The sequence below is a fragment of the Corvus brachyrhynchos genome, unplaced genomic scaffold, assembly GCF_000691975.1.
Source record: "Corvus brachyrhynchos isolate BGI_N302 unplaced genomic scaffold, ASM69197v1 scaffold115, whole genome shotgun sequence".
NCBI lineage: Eukaryota > Metazoa > Chordata > Aves > Passeriformes > Corvidae > Corvus > Corvus brachyrhynchos.
Genome location: NW_008239553.1, coordinates 22,992,452 through 23,004,373, shown reverse-complemented (window position 1 = coordinate 23,004,373; position 11,922 = coordinate 22,992,452). Strand labels below are relative to the sequence as shown.

Sequence of the window (11,922 nt, the reverse complement as noted above, 5' to 3'; positions counted from 1 at the left end):
GGTCCCCGCGTCTCCCTCTGTTGCAGGGCTGGCTCCCGGCTGGACGGGCTGTTCCTGCGGCGGTTCCTGCGGCTCCTGGCCGTGCTCTTTCCTGGGTGGCCCTCCCCGAGCGCCCTCATGTTCCTGACGCTGCTCGGTGTCGCTTTGCTGGGTGAGCCTGGGTGGTGGGGATGGGGGGCTGCACCCCACGCCTGCTCCCTGTGGTCCCCCACTTTGCCTTGTCACCGCTGTCCTTCAATTCCTTCCCCTGCTTGCCTTTCTCCTCCAGAGCAGCTGGTTATTTACCAGGTCGGCGTCATCCCCAGCCAGTACTATGAGGTCCTAGGGAACAAGGACTTCTCCGGATTCAAAACATTGACTGCCATTGCCGTGACTCTGATCATTGTGAACTCCACGGTAAGACGAGAGGCTCACGTGTCTTGGGAGAGGAAGGGAAAGCTGCCCACGGCTCCTGGCATGATCCTGCTCATGCCCCATTAGGTGTCAGGTGGATCACTAGTACAAATTGCTCGTTTTTATTTAATTTTGAAAAATCTCTTCCCATCCATCTCTTTGCCCTCGTTCCAGCTAAAAAGTTTCGACCAGTTTATCTGCAACATGATGTACATCAACTGGAGGAAATCCCTCACTGAATACCTCCACAGCTGCTACTTCCAAGGCCAGGTCTACTACAGCCTGCACGTGCTGCGTGAAGACATCGATAACCCGTAGGCTGCCGGCAGCTTCTTTCAGTATCTTGCTTGGCTTCTCCAGGGCTGCTGCGCACCTTTTCAGACTTCTCTGTGTCTCTGGGTAGGGGCTTGAGCCCTAGAAGCTTTTACCATCTAGGCACAAATCTAGGCATCCTCTTCTGCCCTGGTGGGAGGTGATACCTGTTGCTGGGAACTCCTGTGACTGGCAGTCGTGGTGGTTTTAGGGGCAGGATGTTTCAGTTGCGAGGAAAATGGATGCCCATCGGAGCAGGGATCCAGTGCTATAAAACATGTCTGCAAACTCAACCCTTAACACTGTGTGATGTTGCAAAGGGTCTGGCTGGAGTCAGCAGTGCTTCTCCTTGCCTTCATGCAGCCAGTGCATTAGGATAGTCCCTGTTCTGTTTGAACTTCAAACACCAGAATCTGCAGCTGAGCACAGTTCATTTGGTTTTTTAGTGGTTTAATAACCCATAAGAGACACATCCAGGAAGGGCTTTGTTTTGCACTGTATGAGGGCCACATTTCCCTTTCCTGTTCCTAGGAAGGAAGTGTCAGGGGTGACTTGAAATATAAGAGGAGGAGGATTCAGTCTCTCTTTGCAGATCCCAGTCCCCCCACCCCTGAGAGGTCCCTCTCCAGTTTGCTTTGTGCACTGTCCTGCTTACTGCAGAGCTGTTGATCTACCTGGGATGTGCAGCAAAGGTCAAATGCCTTTCCTCACAGCTGTGTGTGGACCTTGGCCTTGCAGCCTGTCCTTGCACACAGGGCACTGCTGTCACAGTTGTGTACTGTGAAGAGCTAAAGATCCTATGTCAGACATCATGTGAGAGGTCACAGAATCACAAAGTATTCTTAGTTGGAGTGGACCCACATGGATCATTGAGTCCAACTCTTTAAGTGAATGGCCCACGCAGGGATTGAACCCATGGTGTTATTAGCACCATGCTTTAACCAATTGAGCTAATCCCAGTGTAGAAGCCTTTATTCCCTCTCCAGAATTTAAAGTCATGATTAAATACTAGCTGAAAAACTAGAAATCAAGAGGTAACATTTTCCAAATTATGTGGTGTTATACAGTTGTTTTGAGAGGCCAAGCTCTCCTCTGCTGGAGTGGGCACCTCTGGTCTAGTCACTGCACTGGTGCCATTCCCCATGTTGATGGCACCAGAGGAGACCATACCCAGGGTCCTGGGGCAAAATTGCTGTCTTGCAGGGATCCCTTAACTCTTGCTAATAGTAGTAACTTCAAGGAACTGAAGCAGCCTCTGCACTTTTCTGCCTGTTGCTCCTGGCTGCCTGTCCTTGCTTCTTCATTGCAGAGCAGGGTGGTTTGTGTGGCTGCTGCAAAAAGACATAATGGGTATCTAAGGGGGGGCAGCAAGCAAGGAGAGAGGGCTCAGCTTGGGTCAAACAGCTCTACACGTTTGGCAGTTGGTGATCATCATCAAGCTGATGCACTTCCAGGTTGCTGTTGGGTTTACTCCCATTATCATTAGATGTTCATTTCTGAGAGTGCTTTGCAGTGGTTTGGAGTTGCAAGGAGGGGTTAAAAAGCCATGTCTGTCCCCAGGGCATGCAGCACTTCCCAGGCAGTGCAGCACATTGAAGCCGGAAGCTCCTGCATGCCTGTCCTTTTCTTTGGGTGTGGGAGGGGAAGCCGAGGACAGAGGTCCCTCAGCACATGATTATTCTGCTCAGGTTTATTTTTAACTAGGGAACCTGTTCACGTTGTGCAGTGAAATGTAGGAGACAACTGGGTCAGTGTGCTCTGCAGCAAAAGAGACAGCTCTCCTGACTTTTGCAGACCAAATGTGTGGGATTACTGTGGAGTATTTCTCATTACACCTTGCTTCTGCTCCAACATTCAGTCTTGCTGTTTAGTGTGTTTTTTGTGCCATTGCAAAAATTCTCTTAATCTTGCAATTCCTTGACTAGAGTTTTTTCCCTGTACCAGGTACTTAAAGAACAAGCTAGAGCAACAAAGAGACCTCCCATTTATGCAGTGCAAACCAAACTGGAGTGTTAAATGCATGGAATCATCCACTTCGAAGGAAAGAAGAGTGGGTTCTGGGTGGCATACAAACACTTGCAGCACCTAGCAGGGCATTTGAGTTGATGCTTCCATGTGTTTCATGTGTTTTCATTTCATGTTGCTTAATAGCTTGTAAAAAGCAGTATCCTCCTATGAGACTATAGCGCAATTTAAGTTACAGTTTTATGGGAATAATTACAGCCTGAGGAAAAGGAAAAATGATGACTGTAAGGTCAGTCAGGGTGAGAGCTGCCCCAGAATTAAATCCACTGCTGTTCCTGAACTGCTAAAGTGTTGAGAAATGAATGTCCTTGTGGTTGTATCTGCACTGAGACTAACCAGGAGTCCATCCTTGCTCTTCATTCTGACTCCAACATGCAGTTATGGCCTTTCCACCAGAGCTTAGCACAGCAGGCTGATGCCCTCATCCATGTGTTCTGGACAGATGAAGTGCTGAGGGAGTAAATATACTGAAATTCTTCCTAGTTACTCCAAGTGCAACTCCATCTCAGCAGTGGGATAGATGGGATTTGAGGGTCTGTCACCTATGTGCCTGCTGCCAGTGAGGTGAGAAAGCTTGGTGTGCTGCTTCCTGCTCCTGGGGGCTGGGGTAGGTGGAAGCACTTCCTTCCTTGCAGCAAAGGGACCAGAGGCACTCCATTCAGAGCCAAGGGACCAGCTACTGTGGAAGGGTAGCTTTGATGGAAGTGTTTGCAAATATCCAACAGCTGGTGAAGGCCTGTCCTATGCCCTAGCCTGTCCTGGTGGGTCTGACGACATCTCAGCCCAGTACTAAAGGTTAGGGGGACAGTTCAGTAGTTTTTCATACTGTGAGGGTTGTTCCAGGAGAGGAGTTAAGGACAATGATGCAGAGACCTTCAGCACAACTGTTAAGTAGTGTTGTTGAAAGTCGAACAAGGGATAAATACAAGGAACAGGGTGAAAGCAATGGCAAGAGCTGTTCTTGCTGGGTGCCAAGAAGGCCCGTGGGTGGGTCCTGCTGGGCCATGAAAATGGTCTCCTGTGGGGGAGCTGCAGGTCCTTCTCAGGCAAGGTTGTTCACCTGCACCCTCTCCTACGTTCATGCAATGAAACAGCCTGGTTTGTGCCCTGTTAGGGATTTAGTACTGGCTCTTGCTTCTGGGCTCTAACAGTGTCAATGGCTCTTTGTGTTGAGCAGGGACCAGCGCATCAGCCAGGATGTGGAGAGGTTCTGCAGGCAGCTCAGCTCCATGGCCAGCAAGCTTGTCATCTCACCCTTCACACTGGCCTACTACACATACCAGTGCTTTCACAGGTAAGGATGTATCCCGGTCCTGCTTGCACACCTCTTTTCGGTGTTCTTTTTTTGGAGCCTGCCACCCATGTTACAACTCCCCAGACAGATATTTGTACACATGGGTGAGTGGTCTCTACTCTCTGAAGAGAATTCTGCCTTGGGGATGCTGGGATGTGCAATGTTGGCCTGCAAACTTCTGTGAAAGCCAAGAGAGGTGACAGCTGAGGGTTCTGACTGCTTGAGCTTAATGGTACGGGAGTGTCCTTTTGCTTGGATTATTAGCTGACTTCTCTTTCTCTTCTGTAGCACAGGCTGGCTAGGCCCAGTGAGCATCTTTGGGTATTTCGTCATTGGGACAATGGTTAACAAAGTTTTGATGAGCCCAATTGTGTCTAAACTTGTGCAGCAGGAAAAACTGGAGGGGGATTTCAGGTGAGTCCCAGCAGAGCTGTGTTTTCACTGCCCCTTGGCAGCTCCTGTGAAAGCTTCTTTTTTGTCCCCATTCAGTGCTGTGTATATAGCTACTTCTCTTGTTTGTGACTTTCCCCACACTCAGAGAAGGCTACCTGTGTAAGGGTGCCTCAAAGTCAGTGTACTGAGCCCCTGCCAACCATTCACAGCCTTTTGTCATGGCAGGCAATGCCCTTTGGTTCAGTCTGACAGCTCAGTCTCCAGGCTGTTTGCCTGCTCCTTGTTGGTGCTTCTGCTAGGGATGTGTTGAAGAAAACTGCACATGGAGCTTCCTTGGGTGCAGATGCACGTTCAGTAAACTGTATCTACTGACAGAAATCAGGTGTCTGCTTCACCCCTGCCTTCACTAGGTTCCTAAAACAGCCTAGTCTTTCCATATGCTCTGTAACTCACCTCCTCCCCCTTGCTTGCAGTGTTGGCTGTGTGTGTAGCAGGGGCTTTCTAGCTTTTTCTGGGGCTCAGGGCATCCAGGGACAGCAGCATCAGCTGTTGTGGCACAGGGAACCCAGCCCAGGGCAGTTGGCTACAGTGATTTTATATGGTGGAGATGCTGGACTACCAGCAGACAGTAAGCCCAAGGGCTAAGATGATGTGTGCAGAGAGCAGGATACCAAACAAATACACCACTGTGCTGGCCCTGAATGATGGCACCTTGTGTTAAGCCTTGGTTTCTGGTGCCTTTCAAGCCTGTTGAGTATTTCTGTCAAGAGATGCGTCAGATCACTGCTCTAACGTGCAAGACAAGTTTCCTCTAGGAATGGGTTTGGCTACATAATTCACTGAGCATTTATGCACAATTACAATGTTTTTTTGGTTGTACAGGTTCAAGCACATGCAGATTCGTGTCAATGCAGAACCAGCTGCTTTCTACAGGTTAGTAGTCTTAATTTCTTTGTATCCTCAAAAGGATTGTCCCAGTTCAGAGCATCCTTGTGGTGTTCACGTATCCCAAGGGAGCCCAAGTTCTGTGTCTGCAGCCAGAGCTTTCTGTCCCTTCCATTCCACTGCAGCATCATACAGCCCTGACACTCTGTTCTTTGCATTCTGTGCATCATCTGCAGAAATAATCCACAGCAACTGGAGACAACTGTTTCTCCTTTGCCTCCCTTCTAACGTCCTCAGATGCAGATACAGATTTGGTGCTGGCTTAGAGACCATTACTGATGTTTTGCCAGGTCCTTGCCTGGAGGATTGCTCAAAGTCTTATTGCATCTGGTTCCTCTGAGGACTTGTTGCATGCTCTTTCTGGCCACATCCTGCTACTGCTAGCCTGCCTGTCTTCTGTGGGTGTGCTAGCTGCTACCTGGCCACCTTACCTCTGCTTGCTCCTCTTGGTCAGTCTGTGCCCTGACACTCCAAATGCTATACTGGTCCTCTGAATTTGCTCAGTGCCATTCACCCCAGAGCTGAGCACACTATCAGGAGCCCGGCAGCACCTCTGCATTTTAGTGATGCCCTGAAGCCTGTTGAGCTGCTACTTGGTTCACAGAAATATTGAGAACCCAGGAAAAGAGCCATGAATTTGCTGTAGCTTGTGTTGGAGTGGCAGGAGGTTGTTGTTGCTTCTCTCTTGTCATGAGTCTGCCTTTGCCCTGCATGTTGTCAAATTGCACTTCTTCCAGGAATTGTAGCACCTGTCCTCTCTCTGGTCTTCCCTGCCTGTGATCTGTATTTGGCTCCTTCATGCTGTAATGTGTGGGCATTTCAAGTATTGTGGTGCTGTCCCCACAGTGGTTTGAGTCAAAATCACTGATATCATAACAACTTATGTTGACAGGCATGAAACTGCTTTAAGTAACTGAAATCAATCTTGGTTTGCACTGGCAAGTCTGAGTTTTTTTCTTGTGGACTGATTGATTCTTACTGGTTGGTGATAATTTTTTGTAATGAAAAGATACTCTAATTACATGCCCTTATTTTAGATGCAGTACTTTCCCTCACAATCTTGAACTTTTTTTTTCTATTACTAAGTAGAAAGTGGAAAGTGGATTATTATACCAGAAAACAGAATATCTTGGTTCAGTACAGTGTTTTAGTAGAAAAGCTTCACTTTATGTGAAACTATATCTTAACTGAGTGGCACACAATCAGGCCTTTTCATGGTATGCATCGTAATTAAAAATAAAGGAATTTTTTAAAAGGTTGCATTTCTAGAATCCTGCAAGAGGAAGAGCATGTGGTGAGTGGATGGTTTTGATTGCTCGACTTCTCTAGCTTGTCATCTTGTCCTCTTAAGACTGTCCAACCATTGTTTTGGTAAAGAAAGAAACAGAAGCAGAGCACTGCCACCTTTTTTACTTCTTTTGTTACTAAGCCTTTGGCAAACTTGCTTTAAAAGTGAAGTGAATGCGAGGAAAAGAGGAAATACAGCAATCTCTCCTCATCTGCAACAGAATAATAGCTCTGGTCTGCAGTTCCTTTCTCATCTTTAACTCCTTGTATCCAAGGCTTTGTCCTTTCCTAATACATGGACAGCAAAGATTGCAGCTCAGTAGTTACCTGAGCTGTATTGTAAGGCAGTAATGCCAAACTGAATTCTAACCAGACGCATTTTTGAGAAAGAAAATGTATTTTTCTATGAACTGAGAATCTTCAGAAATGAGACTTCAAAAATCTGAATTTGGATGTTTTTGTGCTGCTTCTGGCCTTATCTTCTTGGGCCCTAGCGACTCCTCTGTTACATAGACCATGGTGGGAGTGTGGTTTTTGTAGTAGGCACAAGCCTGTGTTGGATGTCAGGGGCAATAGCTGCCATGGTGGGTGGGAGTCTAAAGTGAGATGTGGAGCTCTCTCTGCCTTTTGCCACCTGAGGGCAGCCCAGGCCTTGCAAAGCAGCAGAAGGAGCTGCCACGCTTGCTTAAAGGTGGTGGTTTAGAGATGTCTCCTTGCTCCTGACGCAGCCTGGCCACTGGAGCATCACCACTAACTTGTGTGGTGGGTGGCCTGATGGAGATGGCCCTGGGAAAGGGGGAGTTGTGGGGCTGAGGTACCCACACTGGGGGTTGCACTGCTCAGGACTTGCCTTTGTCCCATTCCTGTGGATTGGGGAATGGGAAGAGGTGGACTGAGGCTGCTGGCCATGCAGGCCATGTGGGCTGATTATCACTCCCTGGGCTCTCCTCTGCCCTCTCCGTTCTGGCTCCAGCTGTGTAGCAGTGCCATCCCTCTTTTCCAACCAGGCTGTGTTTGGGAACTGTGTTTGACCTGGTGTATGTATTGCTTCAGGCTGGAGCCTCGCTGACAGTGTCTGGGCTGGCTTCACTTCCTCCTGCTGCAACAGCAGCAGCCTTGGGCTCTGGGAGAGATTTTCAGGACTCCTTGCTTCAGCCAGAGTTCCTTGATGATACTCTTCAGGAACGCAGTCCTGGCTGTTCAGTTCCTGGTCAATAAAGAGCTTGTTAGTTGGAGGCAAAGGTGCCAGGCCTGTTCCAAGCTTCAGTTTTAAAGCGCATGGTCCTGGGATGTCTGTGGCATGTTGCAATGTTATTTTTACAGGGCTGGGCGAGTGGAGCACATGCGCACAGACCGGAGGCTGCAGAGCCTGCTGAAGACCCAGAGGGAGCTGATAGGCAAGGAGCTGTGGCTATACAGTGAGTGGGCAGTTTGGGGGGTGAAGTGGGGTGTGTGGTAACTCCATTGTGGTGGCCCACAGGCTGGGGAACTCTACTGGTAGAGCAGTTGGGTGGGTGCTGTGTTTTCTTCTGCGTCTTGCTGGTGCATGAAAGCCCCGATGGTGAACAGAGGGTGCCTCCTGCAGTGCTAAATGGGAATCCTGTTGTGTAAAAGCTTCATAAAGAGGTAAAGTTGTGGAGGACCCAGAATCTGGCTTTTCGTGGGTCAAGTGTTCAAAGGCCAAGAAAAGAGGGAAGGGCTTGAGATTTGAGGACTGTATATGTGGTTAGGAGATGTGGAAACTTCTTTCCAGTAGAGCCTGTCCCTTAAGCGTAGTTGTCCCCTGAAAATATCCCTTCTTCCTTTTTTGCTGAGTCCAGGTTTTGGCTTTAAATGACCCCTATAAAGACAGCTCTTCCTGATCTCAGCAGCATAGTGAGCTTCTGAGCAGTGTATGGGAGGGAGAACCCTGAAGAGAAGCGTCTCTGGGAATTTGGGATCTTAAGTCTTTCTGCCTGTTGTGTGCTCCCAAGACACACTTCATGGCAAACCAGCTCACCCCAGAGCTTCCTTTTTGCCCTCCCCTCCTGTTTACTGTGAGTCAGTCAGGCCCCTGACTGAAGCGTAGCAACAAGCAGGCAAAGCGGCTTTAGCCCCATAGCAGTCCCTGAGCTGTGTGTCTGGATGATGTTTCTCTGCTCAGGGGCCTGCCCTAAAGTGCTTTTTGCTTGGCAAATGGATTTTCATTCTGATGCTTGTGCTATCCTGCAAAATGGGTTTTTGTGCTCTGATGTGCTCTGGTTCATCATAAAGGGCTGAGGCAAGAGCATGGCTCTTCCTCTGTCTGGGCTCAGGGTCAGCACTTGGGCCTGGCTGGGACAGAGGTTTCTACTTTAACTCACTGTCTTCTTTCAATGTGCTTGTGCCCAGTTGGGATCAACACCTTTGATTATCTGGGCAGCATCCTGAGCTACGTGGTCATTGCCATTCCCATCTTTTCTGGGGTCTACGGCGACCTGAGTCCAACAGAGCTCAGTGCCCTTGTCAGCAAGGTGAGCTAAGAGTGATCTCTGTGACCCCATTGTGGAGGGTGAGCAGGCACTGAGGATGGAGGTTTCATGTGGGGCTGGTGGTCCTGGGGCTAGATAACCTGCAGCACGTGATCTTCAGGTTAGACTGTCCCTACCTACCATGTCATGGAAATGGGAGCTTGTAGCCAGCTGGTATATGATTAACTTGGGGGTGAGAACTGTCAAGGACACATCTACATAAGTGTTTCCTACCTCAGACCTCTGTGTCTAAAAAAACCTGGGAGGTCGGGAAGTCTGTGGTTTTCAGCAGTGCAGGTGGGGATGGGGTCTGCCCAGTGCTGTGGGTCTGGGTTATGCCCTGAGCTACTGCCCATGGTGAGCCTGGCCACCAGTGAGGCTGAGCTGGCTTGCATTCACGTTCCTGACCTGACTCGTTACCAGATACTCAAAACTGCCTTGTGATGGAGAATGCAGAGCTAAAAATAGCGAAGTGGGCACTGCAGGCTGAGACACCCTGCTCTGAGCTATATACGGAGCTGAGAGAGCGTTGGTGGCATGGACCCGTGTGACTTGGGCTAGCATGCTGGGCCCTAGGCAGGCCAGCAGGCACTCTGCAAACACCATCCCTGGGTGACAGGACATGTGTCCACCTGGCAAAAACTGCTGTACTGAGCAGGGAAGCCCTGCTTCTTTCAAATGTGGTCATCTTCACTCCCACCACCCTGGGTGATTTCACCACCCCTCATTCATCTTGCTGAGACAGCTGATGTGGCCTGTGTGGACTCCTTGGCTGCCTCCTTGGAGTCATGGAATAAGGGTCAGGATCCCACCTCAGCACTGACCTGTACTCTGGCATGTGATTTCTCCCCAGAATGCCTTTGTTTCCATCTACCTCATTGGCTGCTTCAGCCAGCTCATAGATCTCTCCAGCACTGTGACTGATGTTGCTGGCTACACACACAGGTGAGCTTATCTGTGGGCACATCTCTGGAGGAAAGGGATGTGCAGGACAAGACTCTGCCCAGGTCTGTGCTAAAAAAAAAAAGAAACGGTTGCTCTTGTGCAAGCATGGGCAAGTGTGGATATTGTGAAGAGGCTGCTGGAATTGTCCTGGCATTCATGCAACCTCCTGTGTGTCTAGGATTGGTGAACTGCAGGAGACCTTGCTGAGCCTTGGCAGAAAAAAAAATGGTAATTACTCAGAAGCCAGAACCAGTTGGGATTTGGACAGGTGAGTCGCCTCTCAGCAACTGGCTGGCTTGCAGCTTACATGCCAGAGTGTGGGGTTGCCATGGGATGGAGGTGGCCCTTGGTGTCACGGTCTGTTGCATGCATTTGGTTGGAGCAGGCAGTGCTCACTGTGAATTGTCATTCCCAGGGTGTGTGGGGCAGAGCTGCTGTCACAGTGCCACAGGAGGTCTAAGGTGCCTGATCTTTGCCAATCTCAGTGTGGTTGCTTACCCCTGGATTTCTCGTTCTTTGTCTTGGTGGTGGCCCAGCAGCCATTCTGGGGAGGACCCAGCGCCAAGGGACACAGCTTTCCTTCTGGAGCGAGTGACACTCTCAGTACCCTCATCTGGCAAGCTGCTCATCAAGGACTTGAGCCTCAGGATCTCACAAGGAAACAGTGTGATGATTGTGGGAAACACTGGTACAGGGAAGACATCTCTCCTGAGGGTCCTCGGAGGACTCTGGGAGAGCACACAGGGTAAGGACTGCTACTTGCCTCAGCCTTCTCTTTCTCACCCAAGGCTACCCCAAGTTTGGAAGGTGGCAGTGTGGCAGTTTGTGAGGCCAGTGCCACCATGTGATGGTGAATGTGTCACTGATCCCCTGATTTGAGCCACCCATCTCTGTCACAGTCTTTGGCTCTCACTGCTTTGCTCTGTGTTGCAAACACACTTTGTGGGGTCTTGTTGGCTGCTTCATGGGACAGGACTACACAGGGCAATGGGAAGTTGCTGCATGGTACTGCAGGTGTGATGAGTGTCTCTGTGCAGGGAGCATCAGGATGCTGACCTGCTTTGGCCCCCGGGGAGTGGTGTTCCTACCACAGCGGCCCTTCTTCACGGATGGAAGCCTGCGTGAGCAGGTGAGCCCAGGGTCTGGCTCTGCTCTGACCTCAGTTCTGCTCCAAGCTGTGGTCATGCCCTGCAAACCCATGGGGTGCAGACAGACCTGCAAGAGGGAGAATGGCTGTGGCTGCTCCTTCCCTTGTGCCTGAGTTTGTGCTTTTGCATCTCTGATGGACAGTGTCCAGCTTCCTCTGACATGGTTTCTTTTGCTCTCTTAAACAGGTAATCTATCCCCTGAAGGAGATCTATCCACTTTCAGGTTTGTGAAAATCCATTAGAGCAATTAACCAATGCTGTGGTATTGGCTCACTGTCCTGTACCCAGTGCAGCTTCTCCCCTGCCATGTCCCATCAGGAACACTCATCCATTTTGCTTTTGTTGCTCTGGTGTTCCCTAGAAGATTAGTGTGTGCTAAGGTCAACTCCGTGTCCCCTCCCTTTTGTGAGGGAGCGTACTTACTTGATAAGAAGTTGCTCTCTTAGTACAATGAGGACAAGCTGGCCGTGCTCTTCCTGCTGTGCTGGACATGATGTATGTTGCTGTTGGGATACATCTGATTTGTTTGGTACAGCCTGACTTTCAGCAAGCCATGTTTGCCTTCATCTCATTTTTAATCCACCTCCATCTTTTACCGTTCCACTTGTTCAAAATGATGCCCCAGGGCTTCACACACTGTCGTGGTCAGAGTATGTGGATCCTTTTTTCTCCCCTACACTCTTCCAACGCA

General features: G+C 49.6%; 1 protein-coding gene across 13 annotated transcripts in view; it reads left to right on the top strand.

Annotated features, from left to right (window-relative positions):
• Positions 1-32: 32 nt before the first annotated feature.
• ABCD4 (ATP binding cassette subfamily D member 4) overlaps positions 33-11,922 on the top strand; it is a 15,695-nt gene continuing 3,805 nt past the window's right edge. For 2 of the 13 annotated variants that reach the window (XM_017741838.1, XM_017741843.1), the window contains exons 1-13: positions 33-151; positions 269-396; positions 568-707; positions 3,908-4,024; positions 4,313-4,438; positions 5,300-5,350; positions 7,973-8,067; positions 9,020-9,141; positions 9,992-10,083; positions 10,262-10,351; positions 10,620-10,828; positions 11,121-11,212; positions 11,418-11,454. In XM_017741838.1, the coding sequence (XP_017597327.1) occupies positions 118-151; positions 269-396; positions 568-707; positions 3,908-4,024; positions 4,313-4,438; positions 5,300-5,350; positions 7,973-8,067; positions 9,020-9,141; positions 9,992-10,083; positions 10,262-10,351; positions 10,620-10,828; positions 11,121-11,212; positions 11,418-11,454 (1,333 nt within the window). In that variant the 5' untranslated portion in view covers positions 33-117. The other 11 variants (XM_017741837.1, XM_017741840.1, XM_017741844.1 and 8 more) reach the window with 11 other exon arrangements.